The sequence below is a fragment of the Calidris pugnax genome, unplaced genomic scaffold (genome assembly GCF_001431845.1).
Source record: "Calidris pugnax isolate Ruff unplaced genomic scaffold, ASM143184v1 scaffold17, whole genome shotgun sequence".
Classification (NCBI taxonomy): domain Eukaryota; kingdom Metazoa; phylum Chordata; class Aves; order Charadriiformes; family Scolopacidae; genus Calidris; species Calidris pugnax.
In genome coordinates, this window is record NW_015090794.1 from 13,078,983 (window position 1) to 13,099,348 (window position 20,366).

The 20,366-nt window shown below is 47.9% G+C and overlaps 1 protein-coding gene across 4 annotated transcripts in view; it reads right to left on the reverse strand.

Annotated features, from left to right (window-relative positions):
* Positions 1-2,742: 2,742 nt before the first annotated feature.
* Positions 2,743-20,366, reverse strand: part of CLUAP1 (clusterin associated protein 1) — an 81,670-nt gene continuing 64,046 nt past the window's right edge. For 3 of the 4 annotated variants that reach the window (XM_014936141.1, XM_014936142.1, XM_014936140.1), the window contains 3 exons: positions 17,468-17,575; positions 6,718-6,773; positions 2,743-3,263 (listed from right to left, as the gene is read on the reverse strand). In XM_014936141.1, the coding sequence (XP_014791627.1) occupies positions 3,111-3,263; positions 6,718-6,773; positions 17,468-17,575 (317 nt within the window). In that variant the 3' untranslated portion in view covers positions 2,743-3,110. Of the gene's footprint in view, positions 3,264-3,783; positions 3,838-6,717; positions 6,774-17,467; positions 17,576-20,366 lie in introns of all 4 variants that reach the window. The other variant, XM_014936138.1, reaches the window with a different exon arrangement.

Below are 20,366 nucleotides of genomic sequence, written 5' to 3' on the forward strand. Positions count from 1 at the left end.
GCAATCAGCAACCTCAAGCCAGCTCCAGCGCCCTGGAGCTCCGAGAAACAGGGGGTTAACAACAATTTGAAATCATTTTTAATCCATCTATACGTGTATGCACACACCCAGCTGTACACGAACACTCTGAGGGAGCATTTCCTTTGGAACCAGGGGTGGCTACCAGGAGAGAGCGATCATCAACCCTGAGCCACCTTCAGTGCCCTGGAGCTCCGAGAAACAGGGGGTTAACAACAATTTGAAATCATTTTTAATCCATCTATACGTGTATGCACACACCCAGCTGTACACGAACACTCTGAGGGAGCATTTCCTTTGGAACCAGGGGTGGCTACCAACAGCGCTGCTTTTCTAGCCCAATATGAGAAGCTGCAAAGCAAAATCACAGCTACCCCAAAACCCGTCCTTCTGTGCTGAAAGGCCCTGGTTCTGAGCACACAAGGTATTAAGTCCGCTTTCATTTCAGCCTGCAATATTGAAAATAACATAGAAAACTACCTCTGCAACTGCAGCTCAGATTTGGAGACTGGGCCCAGCCTTGTGGGAAGTCCCTCTCAGGGCTCAGACATATCTCAGCGCTCAGAGGACCAGAACAGATTCCCTGTGTAACGTGGAGAAAATGTTTTAAGAACCTGTAACCAGTGGTGTCCCCCAGGGGTCAATACTTGGTCCAGTCCCGTTCAACATACTCATCAGTGACCTGGACGAGGGGACAGAGTGTATCCTCAGCAAGTTTGCTGATGGTACCAAACTGGGAGGGGTGGCTGACACCCCGGAGGGCCGTGCTGCCATCCAGAGAGACTTGGACAGGCTGGAGGGCTGGGCAAGGAAGAACCTCATGAGGTCCAACAGGGAAAAGTGTAGGGTCCTGCACCTGGGGAAGAAGAATGTCAGGTACCAGTACAGATTAGGGGTGGATCTGCTGGAGACAAGTTCTGAAGAGAAAGATCTGGGGGTCCTGGTAGACAGCAAAATGACAATGCGCAAGCAGTGTGCTCTTGTGGCCAGGAAGGCCAATGGGATCCTGGGCTGCGTAGGGAAGAATGTGGCCAACAGGTCGAGGGAAGTCATTCTCCCCCCTCTGCTCTGCACTGGTGAGGCCACAACTGGAATCCTGCATCCAGTTCGGGGCTCCACAGTTCAAGAGGGACAAGGGGCTACTGGAAAGAGTCCAGTGAAGGGCGACGAAGATGATTCAAGGACTGGAGCATCTCCCTTATGAGGAGAGGCTGAGAGAGCTGGGACTCTTTAGTCTGGAGAAGAGAAGGCTGAGGGGAGACCTTATCAATGCCTTGGTGGTTTGAAGGAGGAGGGAGCCAGACTCTTTTCAGTGGTTCTCAGTGACAGGACGAGGGGCAACAGGCACAAGCTGGAACTTGGGAGGTTCCTCTCAAATATGAGAAAAAAAATACTTCATGGTGAGGGTGACAGAGCCCTGGAACAGGCTGCCCAGGGAGGGTGTGGAGTCCACTTCTTTGGAGATTTTCAAGCCCCACCTGGATGCTCCTGAGTAACATGCTCTGACAAGCTCTGGGTGGTCCTGCTTCAGCAGGGGAGTTGGACTAGATGATCTCTATGGTCCCTTCCAACTCTAAAAAATTCAGTGAAATTCAGTGAAACAAGATTCTAAAGCCAGGATATCCTCCCTCCCTTGAGAGAGGGACTCTAAAGTCAGGATATCCTCCCTCCCTTGAGAGAGGGACGTGGGAAGCACATGCACTTCCTCAATGGCTGTCCCAGTGCTTTGCAGCACTCAGAACATCATCTTGGAAACGAGGTGCAAAATGCCAATTAACTTTACAGCATGCAAGGAAGTGTCCTAACCATCACCTGGCTCAGCTCAAGCCTGGACAGTTGTGTGTATTTCAGCACATCACTGCACCCACGTATATCCCATTACTACACAAAACTTGCACTGTATTTACCTGTAAACTTTTGTCCCACCTTGATGTGACATTTCAAGCTCTGGGCTCTGCCAACGGGGATCTTCCTTGGGTGGGAAGGTGCCACCCTTGGGGCCAGAGACACGGAGAGATGAAAAAGCTGTTGGTTTTTCAAGTAACTCACGTGTATTTCTTCCTTCAGCACAATAATGGAGGGGCTGGGCCTGACTCTAGACTTCAGATGGAGGGAAAAGCAAAGTATTCTGCTGATTTAAAAAAAAAAAGAAAAAAAGGAAGGGCAGGAAAACAGCCTGGGCTCTCCTCTGCCCTGATGAACACACACCAAAACGAACTCTTCTAATCAAGCACTGATTTCTGCCCCTGTGAAGACAAATCATGAGGCTAAAGCAGAGCTTAAAGACAAGAGGCAACACACCAGCCAACCCCCAGGTTTTGGGTTCACCTGGATACGCTCTCACTGATGGCATCAGAGTAACTCAATGAACAAAAGCCCAACTTTTGGCCCATTTGAGTGCCTCAATCTCAGTCCACCCCAAAAGTACCAGTATAATTAAAGGACTAATTTCATACGGATTTAGTTACAGCGCTGTCTTGCACCGGCTGCTCTCAGAATACTCAAGCCCAGTGAAGTTTGAGAACAATTCCCCCTGACACAGCTGAAATACTGTGAGACCCTGTGCTGAAGGTGACATTTGGGGACCCCTTCAGTGCTCTCCCACTCCCTCGGTGCAAGCGGTGCTGCTCTTTGTGGAGGCAAGCCCTTGATTAAGAAAGAGATATGTTTAGGATAAATAGATTTAAGCCAGATTTAAAAGCAATTTAAGAGTGTTCCCAGAGCAGCTTTTCATCCAGTTTTATTAAGCCAAAAAAAATCTGTTTGGACATAATAAAATGCAGGGAAATCAAGCAGACGATACCCACTGGAGTGCGACTTCTGGCACCGCGGTGCGTGAGGGCCAGTTCTAATGCAATTATGGAAATAACCACACTCCACATTACTGTGATTCTCATTACGGATAAACTGCTCATGCTTTGAGAGTCACAAGAGTGGCAATCCAAGTTTAATTTTCAAGTTTAATGAACATTATTTACCGACTCTTGAATTCATGCTGACAAGCGCTTTTCAAATGGCAGGATATTAGCTCCTGGCCCCAATCTCTCCAAAGTCTATATTTCCAGATGCCTCCTCCTCCTGCTACTAAAGGGTCAGAAGTCATTATCGCTTTCCTCTAGTGGCTCTGGTTTCCTTGCACGGTGACTGGATTTGCTTGGGGAAATTTCCATGCTGTCGTCTTCCATATCCTCCTCCTCATCGTCTTCATCTTCATCCAGGTCAATCTCACTATCCCCCGAGTCCTCCTGCATGGAAAGCAAAGAAAATTCAGGACCAGTTCAGTTCTCAGATGGCAAAGCAGCTTTGCTGGCTCTAAAGTAAAGGGTGGCTCAGTCGCTTCCTCCCCTGTGCTCCGTGCGACCCCACACCTGGGGGATATGGGGAAGGCTGTTTGTCTGGACCAGTATGGATCCAGATTTGGACTTGCTCTGGGGAGCAGTGGCAGATTCTGCAAGAAGCTGAGGCTGCTGCACTGCTGGCCTTCCCAAATAATAAAAAGCCAGAGCTCAGCTGCCTCTGGGAGCTAATGGCCCACATGGCTTTCACCAGCAGCTCCCCACTTTGCTAGACAGCGGCTGCTCCATTCAGTTCACTGCAAACCTCCTTCCCCACTTAACAGGGCTGACAAAAACCAAAATCCCTGGCTTCTGCTAAATTGGTCTTATTAAAAGCCTTACAGGGTGTTTAACTTCAAAGCGATAGCTATTGTGAGACCGAAGAATCGAGGCGTAGTGGAAGGAAATGAACTGCAGGAGAGGAACCCACCTGTGCCTTGGTGATGCTCTTGCGCGCGCCTGGTCGTGCCGGGGCAGATCTCCCCTTGGAGAACCAGAGTGGGAAGAACAGGAGAGGCAGAGCAGGGAAAAAAACCAACCAAAAAACAAGCACAAGAACATAAAAGAAAACAGGAAGTAACCATAATGGGAGCAGGGGAGAAGGCAGCAAAGCCAGGTACAGGTCAGGCATCATGTGCCACACCAGCAAGAGGCAGAGGCTGGGCACACAACTGCTGGCTCTTGGGCAGGCTGAAGCTTGCTCTCTTCTCTCTACAACCCAATTAACTCTTTGAGGGCTTCAAACCAGCCTCACTAGTTTCCTCCCCTGTGAGGGAATATATCCCTAAGCAACCTCTCAGCCCCAATGCCTGCCCAGGTGCTGTATTAACAGCAAAAGAGCCGTGAGACAACTCAAGTGGCTGCAGGTGAGGGCAATAAGAGGCTGAAGGCCCTGGCTCTCCACACCTGGATACAATGGGGGTGGTGCCAACAGGGAAACGTGGGGGAAAGCTATGAACAGGGAAGTCCAAAGGGAAGAGAAATTGCAGAGGATGACTGTCCAAATCTGGCGAGACCGTTGTGAAGAACAATCAAGCAGCACCGTGGCTGAGGTCACAACACCTTCACCTACAGCACTGGTGCTCCTGACCCTACCCCACAACGGGTCTGAACACCAAGGGCATAAAGCATTCCCCAGAAGGCCACGAACAGCCTTGGCCACATCCCGTCTGGGAGAAGCCAACAGCAGAGTTATTGGCAAACTTCCTTTCCAGAGAAAAGGTGAGGATGGGCAGAAAGGAGGGCTCATCCCTCTCTAGCAAAAGACTTGACTCCCTGATGGCTATTTATAGCAATATATAAACCCAGGTGCAATGAACACTCAACAGCAGTGGTATTTTTCCTCTTCTGGCCCTTCCTGTAGGAGAAATAGTCTGCCCAGAGCTCTGCAGGGCTAACCTAGCAGTGTCAGACAGCCCCAGAAACAGCTTTTGTATGTGGTGGTGAACACCAGGAGTTTCCTACTACCCTTATGTCCTGTAGAGGTACATCTCCCATCCATTTCCCTCCCATTTTAAACCTTCTCCTTGGGATCCCGGAGCGGTGCTATCTCACAACTTGTCCGTTGACCTCCTCTTCCTGATCCAAGCCATTCCAGACACTGGGGTTTGGTGTCTGGAATGGGCTTTTGTGAAGGAATTAATCAAAAAGCAAATTCTTTGGCTTCAGAGTGGCTTAATTCCTATGGCACAAAGGCAAGGGAAGGCAGGGCAGTACTGAGAGAGAAGGATAATCCCCCAGCAGCACAGGGCTTCTTGCTGGGCCCAGAGAAGATGTCTGAACCCCTAGCACGCCCTCCTCATCTAGAGTGGGTGAGGTGTCTGCTGAACAGTGAGACAGAAAGGCCACATCTACACCAGGAAATTACGAGACAGCATGGGTTCAAATACAAGTTCATGATCGTCATAGTTTTTAAGTGTTTGTGCTATTTCCTAGCACACTTTTGGCCTGTGCCAACTAGAACTCTCCAAAACAAGACTCCAGCATCCCCTGGGGAACAGGACATCCCCAGCCAGCTCCTGGCTGGCAGCTTGGATGCAAGCACCTTCTTGGGACGATGGGGAGAACTCACTGTAGGGATGCAAACCATATCATAGCAGCTGTCTTCATCTTCCCAGTACAGATACGGCCACTTAGGAGTGCCCAGAGGCACAGAAGGACGCCAAAGGGGTTGCCCATGTGCCACAGGCTGAGAACAGTAGTCAGAATGAGTCCCTGCTGTACCTGCTTAGCCACTATCTGCTCACTAGGTCAACCAGATGGAAAGATAGGAGCCATGGGACAGCTTTCACTGAATTTCACTGAATTTTTAGAGTTGGAAGGGACCATAGAGATCATCTAGTCCAACTCCCCTGCTAAAGCAGGACCACCCAGAGCTTGTCAGGGCATGTTCCTCAGGAGCATCCAGACGTGTCTTGAAAATCTCCAAAGAAGGGGACTCCACACCCTCCCTGGGCAGCCTGTTCCAGGGCTCTGTCACCCTCACCGTGAAAAAGTTTTTCCTCATATTCAAGGGGAACCCGTTATGTTCCAACTTGTGCCCATTGCCCCTTGTCCTCTCACTGGCAACTACTGAAAAGAGTCTGGTCCCCTGCTCCCTCAGCCCGCCCTTGAGATACTTGTCAGCATTAATAAGGTCTCCCCTCAGCCTTCTCTTCTCCAGACTAAAGAGTCCCAGCTCTTTCAGCCTCTCCTCATAAGGGAGACGCTCCAGTCCTTGAATCATCTTTGTAGCCCTACGCTGGACTCTCTCCAGTAGTTCCCTGTCCCTCTTGAACTGGGGAGCCCAGAACTGGACGCAGGATTCCAGTTGTGGCCTCCCCAGTGCAGAGCAGAGGGGGAGAATGACCTCCCTTGACCTGCTGGCCACACTCTTCCCTACGCAGCCCAGGATTCCGTTGGCCTGTTATCTGCAAGGCAGGGATCCCCGGGACACAGCTCACAGTTCAGCTCTCATCCCTGCCCCATCAGCTGGAAGACGGACGCCGTGTGTTAGCACGAGGGCTCCAAGGAATGCGATTTTAGAGCAGTGCGGGCAATTTAGATTTAACACATCTAAGTCCTGCCACACCGCGCTGATCCCCTCTTCCCCAACAGCTCAACGAAGCAGCATTCCCACAGCCTGTGTGCCCCTGGTTGTACCCTGCAGGCTGAGTTGAAAGCACGAGGCTCCAAGAGCAAAACGAAAATAGGAAAATACGTGCCTATGCAGATGAGAGCGCAGTCAGCTGGAGGAAAGGAGGGGAAAAGCCAGCGTGGGGCATGAAGTTCAGCAGGTAAAAAGGTGTTTCTGTAGCTGAGGAGAGTGTTGTCAGTCTAAAGCACTGTTGGAGAAGCTCTACAGCACACGGGGGTGGTTACTTACATCTTCCTCTGTGTCTCCACCTTGCATCGTCCCCACGATCCGGGGGCCAGCTCTTCCTGCAAGAGCAAAGAGAATCACCATAAAGTCTGGCTCATGGTTAACACTAAGTTAACACTAAGGGACACGAAAGATGAAGTTCAGGGTTTACCTTTTAGAGAAGTGGTTACCTCAGAGGGGTTACCACCACTCTGAGGGTGGTCAAACACAAAACACAAAAGAAGTTGTGGAATCTCCATCCATGGAGATATTAAAAACCCAACTGGATGGAGGGGTTGGACTAGACGATCTCAAGAAGTCCCTTCCAACCTAAACAGTTGTGTGAACTGGCACATTCCTTCCTCTGCTTTGGTGCACAGGGACCAAGAACTTTTCCATGTGGTAAAGCCTTCTCTCCTTTAGAGAGCTCACAGTGCTCAGATCCTTTCTGATCTTGAGGGTTGGACTAGATCCCTTCCAACCCAAACCATTCTATGATTCTATGATATCGCAGTAGGGATTGATATCTCACAGGACTCCTAAGCAGTGCCAAGGCAAACTCAAGAATTTCTTGTTGAGAGTTGGATGTGGAAGTCTGAAGATGGAGACCTCAGTGTTGTAGGGAGTTCACTGAAAAGGGAGAACACACTTGCACCTTGCTTTGTTACTTTTGGCTGGTCTCCTTTGCTAGAGGAGAACCCAGAAGGTGTTGAGAATGGGTTTAACAAGAGTTGTGACGGGGGAAATTCCATGTGTGGGCTGACGGGGTGACTCAGCCCTGCATGGTGCAGCCACCAGAAGTCACTCAGCGCCAACTGGATGCCTATTTAACAGCCCTGCTGTGACCATCACACTTCACCAGGTGTTTATCTCCTGTCAGCACTACTTTTCTCTATGCCAAATATGGATTTTTTCCATCTAGACAAAATCTATGCATTTTTTTTTTAGCATGAAAACAAAGCAGCTTTAAAAAATATCCCTTCAAACCTCTTTTGTACCTCCCAAAGTACCAAAGAAGACAGGTCCCTTTTGTCCCCTTTGCCGGCTGATTTGGGTTAATTGCAGTAAAAAGCTGACAAACTCAACCAGAAGTCATCAAAACACCCTTGCTGTGTCAAGGCAGATGATTTAAAGGATATTATGTCTTTAAATATGGTAAAAAGCTGGCGAACTCAACCAGAAGTCATCAAAACACCCTTGCTGTGTCAAGGCAGATGATTTAAAGGATATTATGTCTTTAAATAAAAGCAGTGTCTTCTATCCACCTGGTTGCTGATAACACAGGCAGTGGAGATGGAATTATAAGAGGATTCATGGACAGGGGACCTCTCTTCAAGCTTTACAGACATTTGGTCTAGCATATGCAAGACTAAACTAACTAAATTTGTAGATGATTACAACTGACATCATTAGACGACCACAGAACCACATTTTTGCCCAGCTACAGGTGGCTCCAAGAGTTAAACTGCAATTTTGCTACGTAGAAGGTTCAGAATAAACAGTTGGATTGGGAGTTACTACCTCAAAGGAGCATATGCAAGACTAAACTAAATAAATTTGTAGATGATTACAACTGACATCATTAGACGACCACAGAACCACATTTTTGCCCAGCTACAGGTGGCTCCAAGAGTTAAACTGCAATTTTGCTATGTAGAAGGTTCAGAATAAACAGTTAGATTGGGAGTTACTACCTCAAAGGATAAAGCAGCAGGGAGCTCCTAAAATCTACTGATATGACAAAGCCAAGAGACACCCCAAATGTAAAAGAGAATCAGAACGTCACATAAGGAGAGCTGATGAAATAGGACAGTTCAAAAACACCAAGGGAAGAGGTTAGAGAATGCTAACAGAAGGTCTGCAAGATGCTGGAGGCTGCTCTTCCGTCAGTGGAAACAGCAGGGACATCTTGTGGGCATCTAATTGCTTACATTTGGGGACAGACAAGAAACAGGTACTGCCTGGACTTTGATGCCTACATGGGTTTAAGCCAGGAGCACCTCGTTGAAGGAGCGACTGTGGCATCAGCAGCCTTAGGTCCTGGGGGACACTCCCAGGAGACACCCCAGGGTGCAGAGGGTTGTGCACTACGCTGGAGACCAAACAGGAGGGAAAGCACATTTTCCACATGGGTAGAAGAGCTTCCGTGACAAAGGCAGGAGCATTATTTTTCACTTTCAGATCACAAACCCCCACGTTTCCGTGTGTAGGAGCCTGAGGAGCAGCAGATGGTGGTGGGACATTTCCCCGTGCACCGGGGGGGTGGCAGGAAACAGAGTTGTCACCTGCCCAGGCCAGAGAGAAGTGGGGTGTTTGTCACTTCAAACCTCCTGGGTCTGATTTAAGTGGGCATTAGTGCAGCACCACTCTGGCCACCGAGGGTCACGCAGCTTCCAAGCGGGTGAGAGCTTGTTGTGTTTATTTACAGATAATGTGAATTCAGCCGGGACACGCCGTACAAAGGCATAATTAGGTAAAACGCTAGTAATGAACAGACCCTAATTCACTGCACCTTTGGATTCAAATCCAATCTCCGGGCATCCCCATGGCTTATATCCAGGGAGCCAGCCACCATCCCAAGCCAACGAGCATCCCTGATTTTAACCCCGTGAGCGTTTGCCATTTCTCCTCTGTGCAGGGTTTGCCATCACACTCGCCCACGTGGCTGCCTCCAGTGGATCCACAGGACGATGTAGAGCTTCTAACCCAGCAGTGGTATGTGTCAACCCCGTGCTGCTGCCCATTTATTTCTATTTATTTCTTACACCCTCCACGAAACGGAAATTCGCTCGGAAGCGAGTCGCCTGTCTCAAACCCAGCATTTCAGACCCACCATCCCTCCTTCTCCACTAGCTCCAGCGTCGCAGTGGCCTGAAAACACATGGAAATACCTCCCTCCTCCTAAGTGAGGGCTGGACTTTGCTGACACAAAATATACAGCCAAAGCCAGCTCTGTTGGACGCAGACGCCGAGGCGGTGGCAGGAAGCTCTGTTTTAAGTTAAGACATTAATTTCGGTGAATTCCAACCCCAGCCCCTTTTTTGGTGTTTCCAAACACATTTGATCGCCACCTTTCCCAGCTGCAGGAGCCTGGTAATGTTGTCCAGCAGCTGCTGTATCAGGAAACAAAAGACTTTGCAGAGTCCCATCTGGGGGACGGGAAGAGATCCGCACAGAAATGCAGGAAAATGAGAAGAGCAGCTCAATCAGCTTTCTCCCTCCCCAGGGTAGTGTTTCCCCCAAGTACTAGCAGTGATACCCAGTGGCTCAAACACAGTATTCACTGGTTTTTTTCCCTCCTGCTTGACCTGAAGAGGCAAAGAAGAGGAGACTTAGCTGACTCTCCAAAACGCTTTTGTAAAGTTTACAATTAGGACTAGGTTTCCTTTATTAGAAAAGTGTATTTGCTCCAGGAGCACAGTCACAAGGACCCCCTGTGTGCCATGTGTACAAAGCCCCAGTTGGCATAAAATTGCATTCTGTGAAGTTCACGAGGAAGGAATTTATTTTTAAAAGTTCCTGGGGAGCAATAGCTGTTTGGCAGAGTCCTGTGAGGTGCTCTGAGAGCAGGTGCATTTGTGAAATTCTTCCCCTTGACATTATCAAACAGCTGGAGAACCTGAACCCTGCTAATGCACAGCCACATACCTTCCCACCAGACCCATTCTTTACGCCTTCTCCCTCTGCTGCCACCACGATGTGTGTGAAATCCAAATTTCCATCCATTTCCTTGCTTCCACGGACTTTGAACCAAGGCAAACACACACAACGAGATGCTGGCAAACAGCAGGGCTTATGAAGAACCATCAGGAAGGGAGCAGCCTGGCCAGGTTAGAAGAGATTTTGAAGATTGCTCACTGCCAAGGAATCAGAGGGGGGATTTTCGGAGGAGCTCTGGGGTTACAAACCATAATCACAAACCCCACACGGGCAGGAGAGCTCAGAGCCCAGCAGAGCCTGTGCCAAAGCTGCTGTTTGTATCTGAGTCACCTCTGCCTGCTTGACGCCACGTTGGGTCTGCAGCTCTCCCATCTGCTCAGAACCTATTTTGGGCTCTGAAAGCATGAGACACTGAGCACCTGCAAACCCCACTGAGAACTGCAGATTCCTGGTATTTTTTGAGACTCAGGCCTCGCCATGCTGGAAATGCTGGGACATCAGGAGGACACTGAGAGTTTCTCCAATCTCCAGCTGCAGTTTGCACGTGCAACACCCTTGGCAAATCCTCCCCAGGGGCACTTTTTAGTCATCAAGCCTGGCATGGCTCTGAACAAGACATTTTCTGCTGGTTTTTTTTTTTTTCAAAAACACAAATTCCAGGTACTCCGACTGCAGCAGAGGGACCCTGATCACTGTTTTTTAAGGATTTCTGACCAGGCTGACTGGGGGGGAATGACCTGGCAAGAGTGAAGCAGGAGCCCACATCCTGCACTAAGCCACACACCACTAATCCTGTGGACAAAGCTGAGAGATCAGGGATGGGGTCACACCACGTTTGAATCATGCCCAGACAACTGCAGTGGGTTTCAGCATGTTTTTCTTCTCAGGTCTCATTTCCACAACAGAGAAGAATGTAACATTTTGAGGAAAAACTGCAGATTTGATACCAACTTGCATTTGTAAAGACAAACGCACTTGCATACGTTTCTTGGGCTTGGACTTGAGAGATGTCATTTCCTTTAGGAACCAAAAAGCAGGGAAGAAATAAATTAGTTATTTAACATGTGCTTTTTAAAATCGGGCAGGTGGCAGCCACAGGAACTCAACGTGAACAAGATATCCAACAAGGAGCAGGCAGCTGCTGCACATTCCTAATTGAATCCCTCCACTCCCCTTCCCATTGATAACACACCTGTGGGTTCTATGCACCCGTGGGGAGGTTAAAGGGAAGGAAAACACTCTAGAAATTCTGTAGCAGAAATCTGAACGTGGCCACAAGCTGGAGAGAGAGTTTCCACAAGCAGAGTCTGACCATTTCCACTGAGAACAGGTCCTTCTTCCTCTTCAGCTCGCAGGCTGCACGGAGGGATTTGGAAACAGGGCTGTGTAGGCTCACCTGAGAAGATTTCTTGCTATTATCCCTCTTCAGCTCGCAGACTGCATGGAGGGATTTGGAAACAGGCTCACCTGAGAAGATTTCTTGCTATTATGTCAAATCTCCAATTCTCTCTACAGGACTGAAAAAAATGAGGGCTAATTCAGTCTCTGCAACCTTTCCCCCAGCTCACAAGGTACTGTTGGCCCTCTCCCCACATCTGCTGACCCGTTCCTACTTAATAATCACAAGCTCGAGCTTCAAAGGAAAACTGAGACGGGGAGGCTAAACGTCACCATGGTCTCAAAGCACCAAGTATCTGCCCCAGCAGCATCACCAGGGTGCTTTGGGTACCTGCTGCTGGCCCTGCACTGCCTCTGGACAGGACTGGGGATCCCACCACATGGCACGAGCTGGCGCTGGGACAAGCCAGCCCTTGTCCACAGAGACACGGGACCGTCCTCCCTGTCTGCCCCTGAACTCATCTCCAGTTTGATCGTCGCATATTTGGTTCTGCTTCTCCCAGTGAGGAACGCTTTTGCTTTCTTAATAAAACCCTTTTATTCTCATCTGTTGCACCCGTAGACAGATTTCTTCTTGCTGCATTAAGCAGGGCAGGTTTTCACAGGCAAAGCCCACTCGCTAACCTGGCTGCCAGCACATCATCTCCACGTTGATCCTCAGGGGCTGTGCTGCAAAGGTAAGAGGCTCCAAGAGAGCTGCTCTCTCGCTGTTGGACTTTGGGCTAATTGTCTGCTGGAAAACATCCCGAGTTTTAGAAAGCTGTCTTCTTACAATAGAGCAAATGGCACTGAAGTTGTCACTGTCTCAGTAGCGAAATGGTCTCCTTGGTCCCAACAGGACAAAAATGTTCCTTAACACCAATGTTACAGAAGGAAATATCAGAGCTAAAGCATTTGGGTAATTGGTTTATGGGAGCAGAAAGACTGTGGCAGTGTGGAATAGAGGCTGATTTACTGTAGACAGGCACAATTCTGCAAGCACCAATCATTTCCTCTTCATTCCATAGCCTTTCCACTGCCTACCTTGTTGCGAGTGCAGTGTGTGCCCGTCTGCCATAGCCCTCCCCATCAGCCAGGGCTATCACTGAGAAGCAGAGATCCTGAATTTGCTCGTGATTCCAAAATACGTTTCAGACTCTGGTCTGAATGAGACTGGAAAGATGGATTTGCACATGTAAACGCAGCATCGCTTCAAAATCTGCCAATTTTGATGGTGTGGATGAAAAAACCCCACTTTACAGAATCACAGAATCTTCTAGGTTGGAAGGGACCTTAAAGATCATCTTGTCCAACCGTCAACCTCACTGACAAAAATAGACACCCACACAACAAACAAGGAGCATCATCACTAAACCAGACCTCCCAGCACTACATCAACCCGTCTTTTGAACACCTCCAGGGATGGGGCCTCAACCACCTCCCTGGGCAGCCCATTCCAATGGCTGAGAACCCTTTCAGTGAAAAAATTTTTCCTAATATCCAGCCTGAACCTCCCCTGGTGCAACTTGAGGCCATTTCCTCTTGTCCTGTCGCCTGTGACTTGAGAATAGAGACCGACCCCCACCTCTCTACACCCTCCTTTCAGGGAGTTGGAGAGAGCAAGAAGGTCTCCCCTCAGCCTCCTCTTCTCCAGGCTGAATAACCCCAGTTCCTAGAAAAAAAAAAAAACCTGCATCTACTAAGGGTTAAATTAAATTTGTGGAAACCGCATCCTGATGAGGGTTCAAACTGTGTGAGAGCAGGAGGGAGCCTGGGGGAAGGTCCTACACTCTTCCCCAGGCATTCTCTCAAGACCAGGCTGGAGAGACCTCATGCCTGACCTGTCACAGCAGCTTCTACGTCCCTAGGACAAGGCTTTGCCTTCTTCACCCTGATGCCCACCCCATCTGCACGGGAACAACCATCCTGCTGCAAACTACTGGTTTATGGCCTGCTTCAGGCAAGAGGTTTCTCCACACTGCAGACAGTTAAGACCTTCAACACGGCAAGAATTTCTTTTTCTTTGGTTCTCTGACAAAACAGTCTTATGCCAAAGTCCATCATAATTCACAGTTTGACCTCAGGGAGGTCCCTGCATCTGTTTTATTTGTGTAACAACCTCATTTATCTGTTGCCAGACAGAATAAAAGTAGACGCGAATTTTTATTCCCGTTGACAACGTTCAAATTAAAAGTTACAGATGATAAATCAATGATAAATCTTACTTACGAAAGCAAATGATTAGTGACATATGGATTTATTATAATAAGCCCCATCAAGGAGGAGACTTGCCTGCAATTGTGACATTGTGATAACAAACCAGGCTGTAGTATCACAAACCCAATAACCCAGCACTCGTCACTTTGGTGACTGCCCTCCTGGCCGTTTATTCCCCCACCCCCAAATTCCTGCTCCCTCCTTGTTCAGAAGCTGTCCAGGATCCCTAAAACTGGGTTTGCTGTGCTGCTGAACCAAAACTGATGAACTCAAAGGAGATAAAAGCTCCGTTGAGTGTTACAGGTTCCTCCTTCACCTGCTCTTGCCTCTTCCTTGTTGTACACAGGGAATAAGGGTTTGATTTTCTCTCCGTACCACCAGCTGCCCGACATGTCCCCCCCAGCTAACACTCTTTTCTGCTCCGTGGGAGACTAACTCCTAATCCTTCAAGTCTTTTAATTGGCTAAAAGAATAAAAGCAGGAGCGATTCTGTCAAAGCTGCGTTTAGGTTGAATTTTGCTGCATCCAGACAAACCTGATGAAAGGACTCTTGAGGGTGAAAGTGTGTTGATTTTTCCTCAATTATACCGAGTGGCCTAATAAGAGAGATTATCTCTCCCCGAGAATCTTGCCTCTATAATGGCAAAACACACTGGAATACCTGCCCCCCTATTACAGGCAGAGGGAGGAAGTCTTCTCTTACAATACTAATAACCTGGAAATTAGAGATGTATAAATTGAATCACAGCAACCACAGGAACTGATCACAGGCGGCCCCAGTTCTCCTTAGTTTGAGAGCAAATATGGGTCAGAAGCACCACACAATGCTTCAAAAGAAAATGATTGCAATCTCTTGAATTGAGTCAAGGAAAAAAGCAGGAATTAATAGAAATAATGTTCTTGTCATGCTGCCTTAATAATTAAGTACATTTTAAATGCAAACTACCTGTGCTGAAGAACATGTACAGATTCTTGGTGTGTTTAATGACAAATGGCCAGTGAATGTTCAGGCCTGATTTTCTAGAGAAGCTGACATTAATCTTGAGTCGTGACATGTCTCCAGCACTTCAGCTGGTGAGGGTGGTGCAGTCAAACATAAAACCTCACTATTGATGGGGGACCCAGACCAAAGGGGCCCGTGTACACAGATGGAGAGGCACAGATTTGAGCCTGTTCTCGAGGCTGGAATGTAAGGATGCTCTCTGGATCAGGTTGGACCTCCTGATGGGAAGCTTTGGCCTGATTGGTGTCACGATACAGTCCAAGCTTTTGTTTGTATGTTCTGGACCGGCCTGAGCAATCTCACTCTAACACCAGAAGCAGAGATATCCCAAGGTTGAGTTTTCCTAAACAAAGAGCGTAGATATTTTGAACCAAAGCCAGCGGTAGGGACAGAGAGCCCGCTGTTAATCTCACGGTGTAGCTCCAGCTAGAGCAACTGGGCTACTTGCCCAAGATGATGATGAGTAACCTTGGCAAAGCAGAAAAGTGAGCCAAGAATCCTTCCCTGGAGAGTCCAAACAATGTTTGTACCCGTCTCTGCCAGCCGAGACTGCGCTGGAGCACCGTAGGACTGCAGTGTGTGAGTCAGAAGGAGGGAATACAACCTCACTCCTTCCAGAGACGCTGTAGAGAAGGCATCTCAGGAGCCACTTAACATACCTGGAGCTGCTTCAGTAGTTCACAGCAGGGGAGAGGCGAAAAGAGGATGGAGAGCTCAGGGAGGCTTCCACCTTACACAGGGGTAAGGAGAATAAAGCCTGGGATGGCAACTGTGTAGTCAGCAAACAGCATGAGAGCACGAAAAATTCAGAGGATAATTATCTACCAGAAGTAGTTTACTAAAGGCTACAAAGAGACCTACAAAGGAAGAGAAAGCAACCTGAACAGCACAGCAGAGAAAACAGCTCAGGGCTCTGAACTGCTTGCTTTAAGTCTGACAAGCTGATGCTGAGTTCCAATAAGTGTAATTAATGATAACAAAGCTCTTCCCAGAAAAAAAATTGTACTTGCAACAAAATCTACAACTCTTATAATAAAGCTTTTCACTCCTAAAACTGGTATTAAGAGCTGGCTCTGACTGCAGCCCAGGTTATGATGCTCTGAGATGAAGCATCACAGACATAGTCACTTCCAAAGCTCTCAAAACTGCATACAAACCTTTCCTTGAGAAACTGCAACAGAAAAATCCTTACTGAGTATTGACATTTCTAGCCCCTTTCAAGAATTTTCAAGTTTTATGAAAAACAGAGAAATTGAGGAAAAAAATATTTGCATTATATTGACTTGAGAACTTCAGCTTCTTGCTCTGGTCTCAGAGAGAGAAGAGCAGAATTCAACTCAGAAAAACCACAAATTTGCAGTTTATCTAAGTAAGAGGTTCCAGCAGAAGTAGTGGCACATGAAATTACCCACACAGGCACTTCATCCAGATGGCAGAGAGGCTTTTGCTGATGGTCAGAGTCACTCACTGCTGACAGGAACGCCAAGGAGAACTAACCTGATTTTCTGGTTTTGTTTTGCATGACTATAGACTAAGCAGAACGTTTCTTTTTCCCACCTACGTGAAACAGAGCCCCTCAGACAGTAATTTCTCAGAGTTGCCTCTGACCAGGGCCCTAGTGGAATCAGCAGCCAGAGCCCCCAGCTCCACTCTACATAATCAGCAGCAGAAGCCAGACGGCTTTCCCGGAAAGAAATAAGTCAGGTGTGTTGCACCCATGACTGTCCCAGAGCAGGCAGCTTTAGGGACTTGCTAAAGGTCTCCTTTTGGAGAAGACCCTACTAGAACCACTGTCAACAGCTAAAGGGAAATAAACACTTTGCAATAATAGCTTTACTTTTCTAAGGTTTTGCTTAAAGCTGCTTCAGAATCTGCAAGGCAATACTCAAGGAAGGTTCTTCACAGAATCACAGAATGATATGGGGCTGGAAGGGACCTCTGGAGATCATCTCCTCCAACCCCCTGCCAGAGCAGGGTCACCCAGAGCAGGTCCCACAGGAACGTGTCCAGGTGGGGTTTGAATGTCTCCAGAGAAGGAGACTCCACCACCTCTCTGGGCAGCCTCTTCCAGGGCTCTGCCACCCTCACAGGAAAGAAGTTCCTCCTCATGTTGAAATGGAACTTCTTATATTCAAGTTTGTGCCTGTTACCTGTCCCTGGGCACCTCTGAAAAAAGGCCCCATCCTCCTGACACTGACCCTTTAAATATTTATAGACATTGATCAGATCCCCCCTCAGTCTTCTCTTCTCCAGACTGAAAAGACCCAAGTCCCTCAGCCTTTCCTCATAAGAGAGATGCTCCAGGCTCCTTTTCCTCACATTATTTCAGTAAATAATCCTTAATTCGCTCCCCTGAAAGCACTATGTTTTTTTCCACAAGACACTATCCTCTTACAGCTCTCAGGATCTCAGCAGTGTCGACGTCCTCGAACAATAACAGGGTCTTATATTTATGGTTACTCAGATAATTCCAGCATGTCCTTCTGAATAAAGGCAGCTAAGGAAAGGTTCAGGTACCTTGGAGAAGTGTTTCCGGGGCGGCGCGCTGCTTTGTGATCTGCCTGTCTTCCACTTCGCTATCGGATCCTTCATCCTCTTGAATCTCTACGTCGGAATCATCATTATCTGGTTAAAAAAAGAACAATGGATAAATATTACTCAAACCAACCCACAACTCAGAAGAGCAGTAGGACGCAGGAGGCCCTAGCAGCCTCTACCTTTGTTAAGTGAGACATCCCCAAGCAAACCAGTTACAGCCAAACCCAGGATGGCTGGGGAGACAGGAAAGGTTCCAAAGATGCAGGAACTTCATATATTTTCACAATCTGCCTTTGTTTTCTTCTTCCTACCTGAACTAAAGCCTATTTAGTCCCTTATTCCCAGTCCCCAGACACCAGATTGGAACAAACATAAAGAACTTAGATTAAACGGTCCTTCAGATATTCAAAAGGATGACAAGAGTCTTCAGATACTTAAAAGAGCCTGCAAAGAAGACAGTAGACTGTTCTCCATCTGAGCTGTGCAAGCTGTACCTTGAGGTTCACACACATGGTCAAGGAAACTGATTCCCCTCTGAGCCTATGCTGAAGCAAAACAGTGAGTGGACAGTTGGCCCCAAAGCAGGTGGAAAGTCTGGAGCAGGCTCTGCTCCATTTACATCCCCTTCGGTCCCATGAGCTTTTTCTCCTCAGGTTGCCCAGAGAAGCTGTGGCTGCTGTCCCATGAGCTTTTTCCCCTCAGGTTGCCCCGAGAAGCTGTGGCTGCCCCATCCCTGGAGGGGTTCAAGGGCAGGTTGGAGGGGGCTTGGAGCAACCTGGTGTGGTGGGAGGTGTCCCTGCCCAGGACAGGGGGGTGCAACTAAGTGATCTTCAAAGTCCCTTCCAACCCAAACCATTCCATGATTCCCTCTCTCCTTGTCCATGCCAACCTGCTTGCTCAAGCTCCTTGGCTTGCAAAGACCAAGATCATTTACTTCCCTCTTCAAACACTCAAACCATGAGCCAGATCCTCAGCTCTCACCATCTTATCAACTCTCCTCACTGGGGCAGAGATGAGCCCCTCTACATCAGCTGGTCCCACAGCTGGAGGCTGATGCTGGGTGGTGGCCCTCCTGCAGGAGCTGATGGCATCAGCCGGGCTACAACAAACCCAACAGGACCCCATGTGAGGTCAGCACCCAGAGGAACAACAATAGCTGTTAATTATTTAGAGAAAATAGGCAATTCTTTCCCAGGTACATTTAATTACACACATGTCTGAGCTGAAAATGGAAATAACTACTTTAATTATGATTAGTAATGAACTGACACATCTTTGCAATATTTAATTATTGGACAATATACAAATATTAGGCATTTTTCCATAATCTTTTTCATTGCAATATTAAGTTAATGACAAAATGTAACAGGGAGGGATATATTTGATACCCTGCTGAGATTACGAGGCTCCAGCAACGTTAGCTACAATCTCTATTTGTGCTGCACTTTCTTCTTTGGCCAGTGAAGGAATTGCTCACCGCCGTGTGACCTGAATTCTGCTTCTGTTTACCTGGTATTGAGGAAACTGAGGTTTTGTCCCGTCCTTACCCAGACAAACTCTCTGGGAAGAGCCACGTGGAGCCTAAAGAAAGGATTCAGGTTTGTGCTATGTATGTTAAAGAGCGAGACTACCCCACCTGAGACGGCTCTTACTGCTATTACTACAGAGCCCTTGTTCTTATTTTGTGGTTTGGGGTTTTTTTTCCTTCGTTTTTTCCTTTTTTTTTTTTTTTTAAAGCAGCAATTCCTCCCTTTTGGGTTTTGTTATTTGTGCTCCTCCTGTCCCACAGCACCAGCAGCCAGAGCTGAGGATGCTGCAGAGAGCCCTGACCGTTACTTCACTGAACCATTTCTGTTCCATCCCCATTAGCACTTTCTGCTTCTCGCTGGGATCTCCCAAGCATCAGCTGCCAACCGAGATGGGCACTAATGGAGCTGCTCACAACCCAGGGTGGCAAACCCAGCTACCACCACTTTGGGGACAGGACGTAGAGCAGAGGGACACAGCGATGCGATTCTGCTCCGGCTGAGGGCACGGCTGTAACAACACGGGGCTTTAATTTCACATTTCCCTTTCCTTTTAAACCTTTGGTGGTACCAGACTTCAGATATATCATGTAAAATATATTTCTCTTGGGACAAAGCAGCAGGAAAAGACAAGAATAGACAGGAATGAATTTGCCACCTCCCTCCTGAATTCTCCTTCCCAACTACCCACGCTGATGGCTTAATACTCTCCTCCACCACGTGAACCCTTCCCAGCTCCCTGCAGCACTTCAGCCTTTTCTGACCCATTTCAACTTGCAAAAAGGAAGCTCATCTCATCATATAATTCCCTGCAGTTTCTTTCTGCTGGAAACTGGAGCTTGCAGGAACATCCCCCGGTGAATAAGTGCCCTGCGACAGAAGTGATACCTACTACGGAGAGTGCATCAGTGGCTGGAGGGCCCTGACCTGCTGCTTTATGAAAGAAAATGGTTTAAAAACAGATATTTTTTTCTTCTCTCACCTTTCTTTCTTCTTTCCCTCAGGTTCTTTGCTACTCTCCATCCTCTCTTTCTCACACTACTTCCTTTATCCTTCTACCCCACCCAGAGCCAGTAGCAACTCTATGCCCAGCTTTCCTTTACGCCTTTAAAAATCCTGGATTATTTCTCTATCCAAATGAAGAGAAGATTAGCCAGGTGAATTATCAGCATATAAACTGATAATACATAACATATAAGCACAGAGCATAATTTTTCCTACCAAGTTGTGACTTTGAAACCCACCTTGTTAGGGATCTATGGCAAGAATTTGGATTTTCCAGCCTCGCTGGAATTCTGATGCACGTACCCCGACAGCAAGCGTCACTGAGCTGCTACAGTGAACACACACTC